At 40.1% G+C, this 19,232-nt stretch overlaps 1 protein-coding gene across 1 annotated transcript in view; it reads right to left on the minus strand.

Moving 5' to 3' along the window:
* Nucleotides 1-863: 863 nt before the first annotated feature.
* The window catches only part of NOX3 (NADPH oxidase 3), a 66,892-nt gene continuing 48,523 nt past the window's right edge, over nt 864-19,232 (minus strand). The window contains exon 13 of the mRNA XM_066248215.1: nt 864-990. Within this exon, the coding sequence (XP_066104312.1) occupies nt 864-990 (127 nt within the window). The remainder of the gene's footprint in view (nt 991-19,232) is intronic.

Raw genomic sequence — 19,232 nt, forward strand, 5'->3', positions numbered from 1 at the left:
CTCCTAAAATATATTTAAAAATTGTAGAATCAATGTCAATATCCGAGGATAAAGTGAAAGAAATGATCAATTTATAATTTAGCAATACTGTACCTAAAAGAGGCTAGCTGGCTGCCTGACTTGATAAAAATAAATCATGTCAGACCAGTTTAATTCTCTTTAATGGCAGGATGATAGCATTAAGCAGAAGAAGCATTTGTAAAATAGGATCTATTTTTTTAATGTCTATAAATGTTTTGTTCTACTGTATCTGACATGCTATTTATATGCTATAAAAATATGGGGTGGTGTCCTGTTCTCAATGGCTAATTATCACTTTTGTTCTTAACCGGAAGTTCATAGTAATAAAAGACAGTTGCAAGAATTCATGGTGGAGTTATTTGGGTTTAAAAACATGATTAAAACTCTAAAGAAACATTTTAAGAGATTGCTAATTAAATCTGAAAACTAAATACTAGTATTAGTCTGTGATGTTGAACTTCAAAATAGTCTTGAATTATTAGCCAACAGCCCACTGGCCACTATCTGCTTTTGGATAGACCACGAGCTAAGGATGTCTATCTACTACATTTTTAAGTCATTGAAAATGATAAGAAGGATATTTCAGGATACAGAAAAATGATATAAAATTTGATGTTAGTGTCCATAATGAAGTTTTATTGACACACAACCACACCCATTCACTGGGATATTGTTTGTGGCTACTTTGGTACATTACAGGAGTGGAGTTGAGTAGTTCTGCCTGGGACCATGACCCGCAGAACCTAAAATCATTATTATTTGTCCCTTAACAGGAAGTTTCTCCATCCATGACTTATATGATTGTGGCTGCTTACACTAGACGTAGATTTGATCTCCCAAGTCTAGAAGCTTTCTTTGCTGTAGTAAAAATGGACCCCCCTGGGGTCAGCTGAAGAATATAAGCGGCACATCCTCTGAAGGGTCTTTGAGAGAGCTTTGGGCCCACAGAAGAACACGCCCACGCTGTTGCTGCAGGAGGGGCAAGAGAGGAGAGAAAGGGTTACAGGAGGCAGGGCTAGCAGAAGCCAGAACAGACTTGTAAAATCCGGGAAGTGGCTGTTGTTGTGACTTTACTCATTGCGTTTTCTCCACACATTTTCTTTTTTTCTTAGATTCTCTTTTTTCTATTTTCAGCACCCTGGTCTCCCAAAGGTTCCCAGGATCCTGTTTTGCCTTAAATCACACAGGTAGGTGGGGCCAAGAAAATTAAAGCTGATAGGCTCAGGATGACTGGGGAGGGAGTTTCAATATGGAGGTGATATGGCCAGGAGTTTTGGTGCGGTGACTTTAACGCCTTCTTGGATGGTAGAATGTAGGCTCCTTAAGAATAGAAACCTGGTCTATTTTACTCTTTTACTGTAATCCCACCACCTGGAATAGTGCCCGGCATACGGTAGACATCAATAAATGTTTATTAAATGAGTGAATAAATTGTTTTGCAGGTTAGTCTCTTCTTCATGATCTTGGGTAAGACACTGGACCTCAATTTCCACATGTGCAAAGCAAAGGTAATAATAATGACTATATTGTATGTTTTATTGAAAGCAAAATGTGATCATGCATTGAAAAAAATTTAAAAAGTGTTGGTGATTACAAATGTCCTGTTCAACCCTGCCTTTTTATAGATAATACAGTTTATACTAAACTCATAACAACTAATTTATTCTCCAGTTGGAGTGACTTTAGTTTTCAAAGAAGGCCAAAAAGAAGAGTTGGAAAGGAAAAAGACATTGTGGAAAATGTAGTCACTCAAAATTTGTCACTTGTAATCATGGCATTTCAGAAGACTATGTTGAAGTGATGGTCTCAGGGATGCTCAAATGCCCCGTGATCACTACTGCCAACTCTGCTGGTATGTAAACAATGCCGTCAGTGAGAGGATTCAGGTTATCTCTGGAAGTGGGAGGGACTAGTCTCTCTATGGGCTTATGCAGACCATGTTTTTCCTTGTCTTGCATTGTGCTATATTCCTTATAGCAGTATTTTTCCAACCTCTGGCATAGTTTAATTAGTTAATCTGGATTAAAAGTTCTTCTACTTTGCTGTGCATAAAATTATCTAGGCAAATCGTTAAAGCTTAGGTCCCCAGGCTTGAGTCTACGGAGTGCATTTTGGGCAAGTTCTCCAGATGATATTGAGGCACACTGACATGTGAGCCACACTCAGAGAAACACCGTCTTAGGGGAATTCTTCAGACGTCAGGCACTGCCCACTACACCACCTCCAGCTCTTCATACCTAGTTTTCATTGGGAAGTGCTCTCTAGCCTTGTTCTGCTTAGCTTCTATATTAACATGGCTCTCTGCCTTGTGTCCTAAGCACATTTAATTATGTGTTCCAGGGCGATCATATCATGGTGGAAATTGATGGTTCAATTATATTTCAAACTCTAGCTTCAAAGAAATTTATCAAGTGGATTCATTTGTAAATGACAATATATTTCAAATGTATAAATCCCATTTTTAATGACATCATACCCATGGCTAAATCCGAGAAAGTATTTTTTTCAGAAAACACTTCTTCTGAAAAATATAGGTTTATGACTTAATAAAGCTAGTGTAAGGTATCTATGGAAATATAAGGCAGTAGTTAAGAGTTCTGGTGGTCCCATCTCTTTGTTGCCGGTCCACTTTGGGCACACTAAGAGCCCCCTCAGAGGTCCCGTTTCCTTATTTATACAATAGGAGGATTCCAGCACCTAGCTCCTAGAACCCCTGGGAGGGTTAGCTGCTTTGCAGGTACCACTTTCTGCCCCGTGCTTGGGACATGGTGAGCTCTCAGAAACAGTTCGCTAGTGTTATGACCCACATGGTCTCTGCCCGCTCTACAGAGCTGAACAGAAGACATGAAGTGGGCTGTTTAACCCAGAGACGATACTTTCCAGATCAACACTCCATCACTAGGTTTTTTGAGTTTCTGGGCTGAAACATTTTGAATGATCGATGGGCCAGGCGAAGCCTTTCCCAGGGAGCAGTCACAGCTTGGCTCTGTGTCTGATACACAGAGATATCCTTACATCTAGGTTCAAAGACACTGTGATGGGTGGTGATATTTTTCCATTAGTATAGGTGTCGCCAAAGAGATTGCCAGCGGCCCGTTCCCAACAGGCTAAGGTCACCCCTTCGTTGGCAGGGGCAGTGACTGCCTGCAGACGCCCAGGCTGCCCTTTGATGCTCTGCCTACAAGACTCCCTTTCAAAGGATTCTGGTTGCTGGCTGCCAGGTGTCCCCAGCAGTTCACAGCTGCCCCGCCTCTTTTGAAGTTGTAGCTGTTACAACGTACAGCTAAGCACACACTTTTCTGTATTCATTACCTGTCATGGTTATGCAATCAACGAAGTCCCACAAAGGCCGTTTACTGTCTGCCTTCTGCTAAGGGGAAAAGGCCAGTTTTTCACGGGCTCTCTGCATTCCTGTCCCCACACATGACATTCTTTTGCTTGACTTGTTTACCCTATTTGGCATTTGTGATTTCAAATACGGAGATTTCTTGTCACAAATGCAAACTGACTCACAGAGCCAAGAATCTGCACATAGGGGTTCAGACACAGATGTGGCTGTATTTTTTTTTCCTTTACGAGGCAATGGCAAGTGCACCAGAACCCTAATGGGGCTGATAAAGACAACAAAGTGTTCCATAAAGTTTAATTACCCACGATTGCTTAGAATTAAAACACACACACACACACACACACACACACACACTGTAAAAGAAGTATAAAAACACGAGGCATTGTTCTTCGGTTGACAGCCTGCCAAGCTTGCACATGCAGGAGCAGTGGGATCAGGGACGTTAGTGGCATTGAACAGTCTGAGCTGCTGACTCTGATGAGAAGAGGACAAATTCTACACAAGCTGCAAAGATGGTTAACATTGCGGCATTACATTTAAGTCTGGTAAATTATAAAGAAAACCCCCTTTCTTTTCCCTTATTTGCTAAATAACTATCATCTTTTCTCTGACTGTTGATGCATTTTTCAAAAACACTTTAGCCATGCCATGCATGACAGGCATTCGAAATGTCAAGCACCGGGCGATTTCCGTCCAGCAGATATATGGGAGAGCGGGTGCGCCTGGGAGTCGTTCTGCCATCTTGCTGGATTCTGGGGTCCTGCTGCCTTGAGCCCTTCTCGCTTTAAATTGTATGTTTGTTTTTATGTGTTGGCTTTTATGGTTGGTAAGTTATAACCCTATAGGGGCAGACCCTAAACCCCATTTAAAAAAATTAAATTACTTTATACCCTGAGTGCTTTCTGCAAATAAAATCGATAAACAGAAGCTTCCCATGGATTTATGAAGGCTTAGAAAGAGATAACAAGAGCGGCGTACTCAGTGTCAGACAATGGACACAACTTCTGGGTAATCTCTCCTCGTGGAAGTTTTTCATTACAAATGCCTCCCAATGATTCATCACGTCATTACATTTTTTACAGCACCTTCTTTTTTTATAATCACAGACGATAATTGTGTTGGCCAAGTTTCTTTTTTTAACCCACCTCCGAACTGATTGGGAGCAAACTCCCCTGTTAATTCTCTCTGCGTCCTAATGACTCAGTTGGCCATTGAGACCTACAGACGACCTGGCCACCTTCCTTGCTGCTATGGCATTTCTGCTCGCTTCCCCTTGGCCCAGCTTTCTTATCCTTCCTCCAGCCCCTTCCCTCATTGAGACTGGTCACTGTGCTCGACTCTGAGGCATACAGCTAAGGTTGCTGTCCTTGAGAATGTCATGGTCCGATAGGAAAGAAAATTGAACATAGTTGACCTGTAGCATCAGATCCCTGGAAATAGTAGATCCAATTTTCTGCCAATCCTGCCCTCTACCCCTCTTTGATAAAACACTAAAACATATACACCTTCTTATAGAAATAGCCTAGTATTTTTGCCAGATCTAATGATTTGATAGGTAATATCACCAAAGAAACTTCACAGAGCAATGGTAATCTACCTTGTGCTCACCCACCTCCCTAATCCCACTGACCACAGATGGAGTACTGCCAGTAATTTTCATTGGCTCCTCACTTGATTATAAATGAAGAGCTGATATCCTCTGGTGACAAGATACTGTTTAAATATGCTACCAATATCCCAGTCATGTTTATGATGGCATTAGTTTTCTCATGAAGCTGTAATTTGTCATTTGCGGGGTTTCCTTTTAAGTCTATTTCTTTGAGTATTCTGAATATTTTAATCCTATAATGAACGTTCAGTATCCCTGTTAGACAGAGGGCTCTGTATGCTATAATCAGAATGTTAACTTCTTTAAAAAGATCATTTGAAAACATTTTGCACATATGCATGTAAGAATGAGAAGTGGAGGGTGTGCATACAAGCAAATGTGGTTCCAGATGGACACTTTTACTCGATTTAATATAAAAGTATTTTTGTATTTCTGGAAACAATGGATGGTCTAAAATACATTCTTGAAATATGGGTTAGAAGCACCCAATCACCTTTCTGATCACCTTTCCTCATTATTAGATTGGGTTGAATGGTTCTAACAAATGGTTGTACTCTTTTATTTTTACTTCCAGAGGAAAGAAATGCTTCTATTGAAGTCATGAGAAAATGGCCAACTCTTCAAAGTTTTTATGGTAATTAATCACATAAAGTTTTACGCCTACCAGGCATGATGAAGTTATTAGTAGATAAGTCGAAAGTGGCAAACTATAAATATTATGTGAAGTGTAAGATCAAAGATTGAAGTCCTATAAAAAAATCATTTTATTCAATTAATTAAGAACAACTGATCCACACATCCAGAAGGTTGAGTATATGCACAACATGTGTTTATCAAAAAGTAACTAGGTGTGACAAAAAAAAAATTTTTTTCATTCTGTTTACTTTCTTGGAAATGAGTTCCCAGTTTTCTTAATATTTGTCTAAAGCTTGGGAACATACTGACAATGCTCACAAAAAAATGAAATACAACTTCCAATTTGTCTAAGATACACATTTTCATAGATTAGTAAGATATGGACATCAAGGCATGTATTTAATTAACATTATATTTTAACTCAGGGGTTGGGAACCTATAGCTCATGAGCCAGATGTGGCTCTTTTGATGGCTGCATCTGGCTCACAGACAAATCTTTAATAAAAAAAATAACGTTAAAAATATAAAATATCGCATGTATTACAATCTATTCATTTCCTACCACTCCTGTTCATGGTTGCGAGTGGCTGGAGCCAATCACAGCTGTCCTCCGGGACAACATCAAATTTTTATTGGATAATGTGTAATGTACACCGGTTATTATGAGGTCAGGAAGTAAACTTTCCTCCTTTTAATCAAGTAGTCAGCTAGCTAATTGCAGAAACCCTTTTGACGAAGAAGATGGCTAAAAGAAAAAAAGATGAGGAGTATTGTACTTTTCAGCAGGAATGGACAGAGGAATTCGCCTTTGTGGAGAGAGCAGGTTCTGCAGTGTGTCTAATATGCAATGATAAAATTGCATTGAGGAAATGGTCAAATATAAAGCAGCACTTCAACACACACCACACTACATTTGCATCAAAATATCCAGAAGGGGACAGCAGGAAGAAAGCATATCAAGAGCTACTGTGCAGAGTGCAAGCTAGTCAGCAGCAACTGCGTGTTTGGACCCAATAAGGTGACTAGAATTCAGCTAGCTTTGCTGGTGCTTTAGCAATTGTGAGAAACGGAAAGCCATTCACAGATGGGGAGTATGCCAAAACATTCATGCTTGATGTTGCCAATGAACTTTTTGATGACTTTTTGGATAAAGACAAGATAATCAAATGAATAAAAGACATGCCTCTGTTGGCAAGAACTGTTCACGATTGTACCATCATGATGGCAAATCAAATTGAGGCAAGACAAGTGAAGGACATAAATGCAGCACCATTCTTTTCTCTCGCTTTGGATGAGTCAACAGAAGTAAGCCATTTCTCCCAGTTCAGCGTGATTGCAAGGTATGCTGTTGGTGACACACTACGTGAGGAAAGTCTTGCTGTTTTGCCTATGAAAGAGACAATAAGAGGGGAGGATTTATTCAAGTCTTTCACTGAGTTTGCTAAAGAAAAAAATCTACCAATGGATAAACTTATTTCGGTGTGTACTGATGGTGCTCCGTGCATGGTGGGGTAAAACAGAGGATTCGTAGCGCTTCTTTGTGAACATGAAAAGAGACTCATTCTAAGTTTTCACTGCATCCTACATCAGGGGCGCTTTGTGCTCAGATGTGTGGTGAGCAGCTTGGTGAGGTGATGTTGCTGGTCATTCGGGTGATCAACTTTATTGTTGCTTGAGCTTTAAATGATTGCCAGTTTAAAACACTGCTGGATGGAGTTGGGAATAATTATCCTGGTCTGCTTCTGCATAGCAATGTGTGTTGGTTGTCAAGAAAGAAGGTGCTCAGATGTTTCGCAGCTTGTCTGAGTGAAATCCGGACTTTTCTTGAAATGAAAAACGTCGAGCATCCTGAGTTAGCTAACACTGAGTGGCTCCTGAAGTTCTACTATTTCGTGGACATGACTGAACATCTGAACCAGCTCAATGTGAAAATGAAAGGCATTGGAAATACAGTCTTATCCCTTCAACAGCAGTGTTTGCATTTGAAAACAAGCTGGAACTCTTCATCACTGACATTGAAACAGGTCGTTTACTACACTTTGAAAAACTGGGAGAGTTTAAAGATGCATGCACAGCAAGTGACCCTGCTCAACATCTTGATCTCTAGCAGCTGGCAGGCTTCGCATTTAATTTCCTGCGGTCATTCAAAGCACACTTTGGAGAATTTCGTGAGCACACTCATTTTTTTAAGTTCATCACCCATCCACACAAGTGTGCAGTGGACAGCGCCGACCTGAGTTACATCCCCGGTGTCTCCGTCAGAGATTTTGAGCTATAAGCAGCTGACCTGAAGGCCTCAGACATGTGGGTGAATAAATTCAATTCACTGAATGAAGATTTGGAAAGACTTGCACGACAGCAAGCAGAGTTGGCGAGCAAACACAAGTGGAGAGAAATGAAAAAACTTCAACCCGTGGACCAGCTGATTGTCAAAACTTGGAACATGCTTTTGGTCATATACCACACATTGCAGTGTGTGAGTATTGCTGTACTGACAATGTATGGCTCTACATATGCATGTGAGCAGTCTTTCTCACATCTAAAGAATGTTAAGACCAACCTATGATCACATTTAATGGATGGAAGTCTCGACACCTGCATGAAGCTTAACCTCACCACGTATCAACCAGATTACAAAGCCTTCAGCAAAACCATGCAGCACCAGAAGTCGCATTAATGGTAAGAAGTACTTCATTCATCATTGGTTAGCAATAGCATAACAACGTTATTAAAAAGAATTTGGAGACTTACTGTACTTTAAAAGTGTTGGTCTTACATAAAATGCACACATTTACTTGTATTTAGTGTTAAACATACTGTATGGCTCTCACGGAATTACATTTTAAAATATGTGGCATTCGTGGCTTTCTCAGCCTAAAAGGTTCCCAACCCTTGTTTTAACTGGAAGCATAATTTTCATTGTTTTTGTGTTTAGATACTTTTCTGTGCTTGTCTAACAAGCAGTATGCAACAGTAGGCATAGGTATGTGATTTGGGGCATGCCAATCAATGACTCAGTTTTTATACATCCATTAACTATTGGTTGATATTCTTTTTTTTTTTTACTTTTATTTATTTATTTTTATTAAATTTAATGCAGTGACACTGATAAATCAGGGTACATATGTTGAGAGAAAATAACTCTAGATTATTTTGACATTTGATTGTGCTGTATACCCCTCCCGCAAAGTTAAATTGTCTTCTGTCACCTTCTGTCTGGTTTTCTTTGTGCCCCTCCCCTCCCCTAACCCCTCTCTCCTTCTTCATCCCACCCCCCCTCCCCCAACCCCCCGCCCCTGTTGCCATTACATTCTAGTTCATGTCTCTGAGTCTCATTTTTATGTCCCTTCTATGTATGGATTCATTTTAGTTTTTTTTCTGATTTACTTATTTCACTCCGTATAATGTTGTCAAGGTCCATCCATGTTATTGTAAATGATCCCATGCCATCATTTCTTATGGCTGAGTAGTATTCCATAGTATATATGTACCAAAGCTTTTTAATCCACTCGTCCTCTGACGGACACTTGGGCTGTTTCCAGATCTTCGCTATTGTGAACAATGCTGCCACAAACATGCGGGTGCATTTCTCCTTTTCGAGCTGTTCTATGGTGTCCTTGGGGTATATTCCTAAAAGTGGGATAGCTGGGTCAAAAGGCATTTCTATTTTCAGGTTTCTGAGGAATCTCCATACTGTTTTCCACAGTGGCTGCACCAGTCTGCATTCCCACCAGCAGTGCAGGAGGGTTCCCTTTTCTCCACATCCTCGCCAGCACGTATTCTGTGTTGTTTTGTTGATAAGCGCCATTCTGACTGGTGTGAGGTGATATCTCATTGTGGTTTTAATTTGCATTTCTCTAATGATTAGTGATGTTGAGCATTTTTTCATATGCCTATTGGCCATCTGTATGTCCTCTTTGGAGAAGTGTCTATTCATCTCTTTTGCCCATTTTTGGATTGGGTTGTTTGTCTTCCTGGTGTTGAGTTTTACAAGTTCTTTATAAATTTTGGTTATTAACCCCTTATCAGACGTATTGTCAAATATGTTCTCCCATTGTGTAGTTTGTCTTTTTATTCTGTTCTTGTTGTCTTTAGCTGTGCAAAAGCTTTTTAGTTTGATATAGTCCCATTTGTTTATCCTGTCTTTTATTTCACTTCCCCGTGGAGATAAATCAGCAAATATATTGCTCCGAGAGATGTCCGAGAGCTTACTGCCTATGTTTTCTTCTAAGATGCTTATGGTTTCACGGCCTACATTCAAGTCTTTTATCCATTTTGAGTTTATTTTTGTGAGTGGTGTAAGCTGATGATCTAGTTTCATTTTTTTGCAGGTAGCTGTCCAATTTTCCCAACACCATTTGTTAAAGAGGCTGTTTTTACTCCATTGTATTTCCTTACCTCCTTTGTCAAATATCAGTTGTCCATAGAACTGTGGGTTTATTTCTGGGTTCTCTGTTCTGTTCCATTGATCTATATGCCTGTTCTTATGCCAGTACCAGGCTGTTTTGAGTACAACGGCCTTGTAGTATAACTTGATATCAGGAAGTGTGATACCTCCCACTTTATTCTTCTTTTTTAAGATTGCTGAGGCTATTCGTGTTCTCTTTTGGTTCCATATAAATTTTTGGAATATGTGTTCTATATCTTTGAAGTATGTCACTGGTATTTTAATTGGTATTGCATTGAATTTATAGATTGCTTTGGGTAATATAGACATTTTAATGATGTTTATTCTCCTAACCATGAGCATGGTATATGCTTCCACTTGTTTGTATCTTCCTTGATTTCTTTTATCAATGTTTTGTAATTTTCCAAGTACAAGTCTTTAGTCTCCTTGGTTAAGTTTACTCCTAGGTACTTTATTTTTTTGGTTGTAATTGTGAAGGGGATTGTTTCCTTAATTTCTCTTTCTGACTGTTCATTGTTGGTGTATAAAAATGCTTCTGATTTCTGAGTATTGATTTTATATCCTGCCACTTTGCTGAATTCATTTAGCAGGTCAAGTAGTTTTTTGACTGAGACTTTAGGGTTTTCTATATACAATATCATATCATCTGCAAATAATGATAGTTTTACTTCTTCTTTTCCAACTTGAATGCCTTTTATTTCTTCTTCTTGTCTGATTGCTGTGGCTAGGACTTCCAGGACTATGTTAAATAAGAGTGGTGAAAGGGGGCACCCCTGCCTTGTTCCTGATCTTAAGGGTATTGCTTTTAATTTTTGCCCATTGAGTATGATGTTGGCTGTGGGTTTGTCATAGATGGCTTTTATCATGTTGAGGTATGTTCCCTGTATTCCCACTTTGCTGAGAGTTTTGATCATGAATGGGTGCTGGATTTTATCAAATGCTTTTTCTGCATCTATTGAAATTATCATGTGGTTTTTCTCCTTCTTTTTGTTTATGTGATGAATCACATTGATTGATTTACGAATATTGTACCAGCCTTGCCCCCCCAGAATAAATCCCACTTGATCATGGTGTATGATTTTTTCCATATATTGTTGGATCCGGTTTGCTAATATTTTGTTGAGGATTTTAGCATCTATATTCATCAGAGATATTGGCCTATAATTTTCTTTCTTTGTGTTGTCTTTGCCTGGTTTTGGAATCAGAATTATGCTTGCCTCATAAAAGGAGCTTGGAAGTCTTCCTTCCTCTTGAATTTTTTGAAATAGTTTGAGAAGGATAGGAGTTAGTTCTTCTTTGAATATTTGGTAGAATTCCGTTGTGAAGCCATCGGGCCCCGGACTTTTCTTTGTTGGGAATTTTTTGATAACTGTTTCTATCTCATTTGTTGTAATCGGTCTGTTTAGGTTTTCTGATTCTTCCAGATTGATTTTTGGAAGATTGTATGTTTCAAGGAATTTGTCCATTTCATCTAGGTTGTCTAGTTTTTTGGCATACAGTTCTTCATAGTATTTTCTTACAATATTTTGTATTTCTGTTGTGTCAGTTGTTATTTCTCCTCTCTCATTTCTAATTTTATTTATTTGAGTCCTCTCTCTCTTTTTCTTGGTGAGTCTAGTTAAAGGTTCATCAATCTTGTTTACCTTTTCAAAGAACCAGCTCCTAGTTTCATTGATCCTCTGTATTGTTTCTTTAGCCTCAATGTCATTTATTTCTGCTCTGATCTTTATTATTTCCTTCTTTCTACTACATTTGGGCTTTACTTGCTGTTCTTTTTCTAATTCTTTTAGATGCAGGGTTAAGTTGTTTATTTGAGCTTTTTCTAGCTTCTGAAAGTGTGCCTGTAGTGCTATGAACTTCCCTCTCAGCACTGCTTTCGCTGTGTCCCATAAATTTTGAGTTGTTGTATGCTCATTGTCATTCGTTTCTAGGATTTTTTTTATTTCTTCTTTGATCTCATTCTTAGTCCATTCATTATTTAACACCCTGCTATTTAGTTTCCATGTGTTAGAGAATTTTTGAGCTTTTCTGCTGTGATTCATTTCTAGTTTCATGCCGTTGTGATCGGAGAAAGTGCTTGATATGATTTCAGTCTTCTTAAATTTGTTGAGAGCACTTTTGTGCCCTAACATGTGGTCTATCCTAGAGAATGTACCATGAGCACTTGAAAAGAATGTATATTCTGCTGCTTTAATGTGAAAGGTTCTGAAGATATCTATTAAATCGAGTTGATCTAGTGTTTCCAATAAGTCTGCTGTTTCTTTGTTAATTTTCTTTCTTGAGGACCTATCTAGTGATGTTAGTGGGGTATTGAAATCCCCTACTATTATAGTATTGCTGTTGATCTCACCGTTTAAATCCATCAAAGTCTGTTTTATATATTTGGGTGCTCCTATATTAGGTGCATAGATATTTATAATAGTTATATCTTCCTGTTGGATTACTCCCTTTATCATTATGTAGTGGCCTTCTTTATCTCTTACTATATCCTTTGTTTTAAAGTCCAATTTGTCTGATATAAGTATTGCTACCCCAGCTTTTTTTTCATTTCCGTTTGCATGAAACGTTTTTTTCCATCCTTTTACCTTCAATCTATGTGTGTCTTTTGTTCTAAGGTGTGTCTCTTGTAGACAACATATGTATGGGTCCTGTTTTCTTATCCACGCAGCTACCCTATGTCTTTTGATTGTATCATTTAGTCCATTTACATTTAAGGTTATTATTGATATGTAGTTGTTTATTGCCATTTTATTCTTTAAAGGTGTATTCCTTTTTTTTTTTTTCTGTATTCTTTTCCCACTTTGATCTGTTTACACCAGGCCCCTTAATATTTCCTGCAGCATTGGTTTGGTTGTAATGAATTCCTTGAGTTGTTTTTTGTCTGGGAAGCTTTTTATTTCTCCTTCGATTTTAAATGATAGCCTTGCTGGATAAAGTAGTCTTGGTTGTAGGTTCTTGTTCTGCATTACTTTGAATATTTCTTGCCATTCCCTTCTGGCCTCAAGTGTTTCTGTTGAGAATCAGATGTCATCCTTATGGGGGCTCCTTTGTAGGTGATAACTTTTTTTTCTCTTGCAGTTTTTAATATTTTCTCTTTATCACTTAGCTTTGGTATTTTAATTATGAAGTGTCTTGGTGTAGGTTTCTTTGGGTTTCTCTTTAATGGAGTCCTCTGTGCTTCTTGGATTTGTGAGAGTTTCTCTTGCATTAATTTAGGGAAGTTTTCAGCTATGATATGATTGAACAAAGTCTCTATCCCTTGTTCTTTTTCTTCTTCTTCAGGAACCCCTATGATGCGGATGTTATTTCTCTTCATGTTGTCACAGAGCTCTCTAAGAGTTTCCTCTGACTTTTTGAGTCTTTTTTCTCTTTTCTTCTCTGCTTTCATGCCTTCATTCCAGTTGTCCTCTAACTCGCTGATTCGATCCTCTGCTCTATCTATCCTGTTTTTAATTCCTTCCATTGTGGTCTTTATTTCTGATATTGTATTTGTCGTCTCCAACTGATTCTTTTTTATACTTGCTATTTCTTTATTTAGGTTTTCAAACTGCCCCTCCATTGTTGTTCTAAGATCCCTAAGCATCCTTACAATCATTATTTTGAACTCCGCATCTGGAAGTTTGATTATTTCCATATCACTCAGTTCATCTCTCGAAGGTGTCTCTTGTGGTTTCATTTGGATTGCATTCCTTTGTCTTCTCATCTTCTTTTTTTTTTTTGTAGAGTTGGTTGAGTCTAGGCTTGGTGTTGTCTGCCTCCAGTTTTCAGTTGTGTTATTTCTAGGTCTTCTTGGGTTGGTATCAGCTATTATTTGTAATCCACTTTCGGATTTGGGCAGCTTTGAAGTCTTGATTTGTTTGTTTTCTTAACAGGTGATAGTCTTGTTAACTGATCTCAGCAGGGGGCTTCCTTGAAACTGTAACCAGGAATGCTGTGGGTGTAACCTGAGATGCTGAAGGTCTCTTCCACCAACTAATCTCACTGGGGGCAGGGTTTTTTCTCAGCTTCAGTAGGGGGAGGTGTATCTCAGATCTCCATGGAGACCTGAGTTACTGCCCCTCCTCCCCACTTCTTGTTTTCAGCTGTGTCTTGTTGCACTGATTGGAGCTGGATAGATGTCCGGAGATCTCTGATCCGGAAGCACTTCGGCTCTGTTTTGTGAAAGGTTCAGTCCCTCTCCCAGCTATGGCCGCCTCCAGCATGAATGAGTCAGCTTTTTTTATTTCGTTTCTTGCATACCTTAGCTCCTCACAGTCTGTCCCTCTCCCTGTCCTTTCCACTTGGGAGATAAGCTGGTCTTTTCAACCCACCTTGCTCCCTGGTCGCCAGGTAAGTGGCTGTGAGCAGTAGTTTCTGCTCTTTTTCCTTGTGAAATCCTCTCTGGGCTCTCAGCCTCACCCCCCCCTTCTGTTCCTGTAAGCAGAGGAGATTCAGGCACTCCTTACCAGGATTATTGTGGCTTCCTCTTTGCTCCTTGGTTTTTGAGAGCTGTTCTTGCAGTTCAGTGTTGGTTTTTCATGCTGATTTTTCCTAAATTGATTTGTATTCCAGTTTGGTGTTGAGAGCTGGGTGTCTGTGCGGCCGCCTACTCTGCTGCCATCTTAACACCCCCCTGGTTGATATTCTTTAAAAAACTATCCTTGTTTTTGTTGTTGTTGTTTTTTATAGAGACAGAGAGAGTCAGAGAGAGGGATAGATAGGGACAGACAGACAGGAACGAAGAGAGATGAGAAGCACCAATCATCTGTTTTTTGTTGCGACACTTTAGTTGTTCATTGATTGCTTTCTCATATGTGCCTTGACCATGGGCCTTAAGCAGATTGAGTAATCCCTTGCTCGAGCCAGCGACCTTGGGTCCAAGCTGGTGAGCTTTTGCTCAAACCAGATGAGCCTGCGCTCAAGCTGGCGACCTTGGGGTCTCGAACCTGGGTCCTCTGCATCCCAGTCCGACACTCTATCCACTGCGCCACTGCCTGGTCAGGCTATCCTTGTGTTTTTGCAATACAGCTGACATAATTATGAAAATTAATTGCAAATAAAAACAACAGAAGACACTTTCCCCATTTTCAACTTCCAGACTTTGATCTCTTTTGAATTTTTTCTTCCCTTTTCCTTATTTGTATTCATTCTGATGCCCATCAATTTGTTTCTCTATTACTGTTATTTTTGCAATTTTCTGGTTCTTTTATAGCTTGCGCTATTCTCTTTGATCTGCTTCCCTTCAAGCTTTATTTTTGGTGCTGTTTTTCATGTCCTATAAAAAATTTTTTTTGCCCCCTCTTTCTTTTATTCTTTTGATTTAACTCCTTCTCTTTTAGAACAAGAACAAACTCCAGCTTTGAGCGAACAGGTAAATGTTTTTAAAAGAGGAAGGCCTACCAATGCTCAGCTCTGCGCTGATGAATAGGTATGGTCTGAGAGCTCACTTCAAAGACACTCAAGAACAAAGAACCTTTTCTGAGGCCACTAACAAACCCACCAATTTTTTTCTGACCCATCTTTGCCAAAAGATATGAGCTAATGACAGGACAGACCTGTCTTGTAAGACTAGCCAAGTAGTCTTGGGAACAAACGTATCCTTGACATAATCAGGGGAAAACATGCTGTTTATCTCTTTAATAACCATCTTGAGGAAAATTAATGTTACTTTGTCCTTTGTGTAGAACCGTAATTGGATTGTGTATTTCATTTATATCTGGACAAAGGCCAGGATATTGAAATACTTCTCCATATTAAATTTTCTTGTTTAAAAATTAGATTTTATTGGCATCGTCTTTCCGAGATTTCTTCATTAAAAGCTTCATTAAACATAAATCTTCTTTCGCACAGCAGAAAACAAAATTATTTTGAGGAGGTCATTTTAAAAGTCTTTTGGAAGGGTGGTGTGAAACTTTTTACTGGTGGCTCGTCTTCCCAGGGAGCTAGCATTCCAGGGATAAAATAGTAATTGTCCTTTGCCTACATGTGTCTAATATTAATGGCACGGGTAGTTGAAGCTATGTAACAAATTGTGGTGTTCTAGAGCCTGAGGTTATTGCAAATACGCTATTTAAAAAATTTGGGCTGGGATGTAAGCTGAAGAGGTTTGATTCAGCGTCAACCAAACCTTGAGGGCCTCTTCCACGCTGGAAGAGATGGAATCATCTCTCAGGAAGAGTGTCTACTGTGCTGAAAAATTCAGCTGGGCTAAATACGTACATTTATGTCCCCAACTTTGATTGTGGCTTCTGAAAAGGAAGAAACATGCTCTTCACGAGGGCAACAAGAAAGGGGACAGCTATATTGTTTTCCCAGTTTCACACTCTTCTGTATTCCTCACTCCCTGCAAAATCGGACACACTCACGTGTCAGCACTACCCAATGCCATTTTTTGGGCAGAGTTTTTGCAAACTCAGTTTCACTCTTGGTCTCTTGATGCTGTTATTTCTGGCTCACACCTTTCTGAGGGAAGGGAGTTCATTAGACAGATAGGCTTGGAAAGCCTTCCCCACTGGGTTGTAAACTTCATGGGTAACAAAAAAACCACACACACAAAAAATAAATGCAATGTGACATCACTCAGGGCCAATCATAAGAAAGAGGGGTTGTGTCGATAAGCACTTAAAACCAAGATGTGTTAGCGTCAAAAGCTTGCGAAGTGGGAACATTCATTCTATAGTAATCGAAAACTGAGTGTAAGATATTTATTAGATGAATATATTTTTTCCCCAAAAGGAGAAAATAGCAATATAAAAACCTGGTTATAGCTGTAACATATGAGCCTGTAACATTTTGTTAGTTTTCTATTTATATAAATATATTTTCTTTTCTACCTAGGTAGTCTTTCTAAGGGAACCACAGATCAAGTGACGCAGTCTCTGCCTCTGGACAAGTGAGTACCTGATGGCCATGAGATGGGGGGTGGAGAGCTTCTGGGCTCAGGGGAGGCTGGCCAGGCATCCCGGAGGCAGAGCGGGTATCAAGTGGGGAGCATAGAGGAGCCAGGTTCTCAGGCTCCGGCCCCCAGGACGAGTTAGAAGCATCACATCTGGAGAGAAAGATGGGGCCCAGAACTGGATTCTGGGTCAAGTGTCAGCAAGTGTGAAGTCAAGAGGCAAAGGGAGCAAGTGGGTTTCAGGAGAAGTGACCAGAGTGTGCTGATGACACTTGCTATAGGGCTCGGTCAGTTCTTAAAGGTCACTGGAGGCTGACCTCAAGGGGCGTAAACTGATTGTGCAGATGGCCCACTCTCCATCTCTTAACCATGAGGACCAACTTTTCTTGGCCTTTGTTGTTGCAAGTCTCTTCCTCTCAGGACAATTCAAGGTCAGGTGTAAGTCCTCACAAGCACCTCTCCCTCCTGTCTCTTGCTTGGGCTGATGCAGGCCTGGTGTGGCCAGGAGCCCAGAGCCGCCAGAGTGACCTCTCTTGCTTTGGGTCCAGGGTTTCTTGGGCAGGTTTCCAGGGCACAGGGCATAGAAATAGTCACCAGGGGTATCAGAGAGCATGGGGAAGTTTAATCTGGAGTGAAGTCACAAGAAGGAGGCCACTGGAATTGTACTGGTTATGATTTTTGGACAGTTACCTGGCCATTCCTTCCCCATCTCTCTCCTTACCAAACCTCCTTCAAATAGCTGCTCCAGAAAAGTCTCACAAGTTCAGTAACAATATAAAAGAAAACAGAATAATTCTGACACAAGGAAAATATAAGAAAAAATGCAAGAAAGAGCAGCCACACTGTCCAAAAGATGAATAATATTCACCAGAATATTATTGCACAGAGCAGGAAAAATACTAGGGAATCACAAATAGTTTAATGAAGCAATGACCTTACACAAGAGGGCCTGAAGGCAGTAATACCAGAACGGCGGGGGGGGGGGGGGGGGGGGGGGGCAAGGCACCAGGAAATGGGGAGTTAGTCAGAAATACCCGAGCAGATTTTCATTTACTCTTCATGGTTCAACACTGATGAAGTGGGTTGAAAAAGGTCAGGGTATAGAAGAGCTATATGACATGATTATAACGTAACTGTGAGTTAGACTATATTGCCCTATCCTCCAAATATTGAGGATGTTGGAACTCTTATCAATCTATGTCTACTTCTTTGGTGATCTCATCCAGTTTTCATGGCTCCAAATCCATTTTATATGCTGATAGCTCCCCTGTGTGTCTCTTCAGCCTGAACTTCTCCCCTACACTGCTGACTCATATTCATCCGCTGACTCGACACCTCTATTTGGATGTGTACTAGGCATCTTAAGCCAAACATATCAACAAAGCAGGACCTCTGATATGGCATGTCTGCCATATTCTCCTCCTACAGTCACCTGCATATCGGTAAGTGCCAAACCCGTGCTGGCATGGCTCATGCCCACCTTCCACCCAGTCCATCAGCAAGCCAGGCCAAGCTCTGCTTTCAAAAGCCATGCTGAGTTTAACTGCTTCTCAGCACCTCCACTGCACCCACTGGCCTCTCCACTCCTACTGGGGGCCTCTGACACTCTTCTTTCTCACAGTAGCCAGAAGCGATCCCACTAAACATAAGATAGATCATGTCACTCTTCTGCTCAGCCTTTAAGTGGCTTTACCTCACAAGAATAAAATCCAAAGTCTTATCATGACCTTCCTCTAACTGTCCCCCAGACACCTCTCCAAATGCCTTCTCCTGCTCCTCTCCCTCTCACCCAATCTGTTCCAACGTCACTGGCCAGGAACAAGGTGTCTTGTCTCAGGACCTTTGCACGTGCTGCCCTTCTGCTCTTCCCCAGCTGTCCGTCCACAAGGCACACTCACTCTCTTCCTTCAGGTCTCTCCTCAAATATGGAGAGTATGCTTGTAACAGTATTAGTACATACGGACTCTCAAGAACCAAATCCTACGTGATGGAGATTCAAAATAAACAAACAAACAAACAAACACTGATTTAGGGGACACACAATCACAATGAGAGATGTTTGTGTTAGAGCCTTGCCCGTTCCCAAGCTCTTCAACACACCATTAAAAAAAATTATAAAGACAACACTGTGACTGCATAGTATTATCCATGTTCTACAGGGGAGCCTAAAAACTTGAACAGGCTAAGGTCACATAGCCAGTGACTACTAGAATCAAGAAGAACAGCCTTCCATCCTGTCTGATGGTCCCAGAGAAAATTCTCTTGCTCTTCTACATAGAAATGTATTATAAATGATAATAATTGAAATAATAATAATAGCAGCTAACATCTACTG

The sequence above is a fragment of the Saccopteryx bilineata genome, chromosome 12 (assembly GCF_036850765.1).
Source record: "Saccopteryx bilineata isolate mSacBil1 chromosome 12, mSacBil1_pri_phased_curated, whole genome shotgun sequence".
Lineage (NCBI taxonomy): Eukaryota > Metazoa > Chordata > Mammalia > Chiroptera > Emballonuridae > Saccopteryx > Saccopteryx bilineata.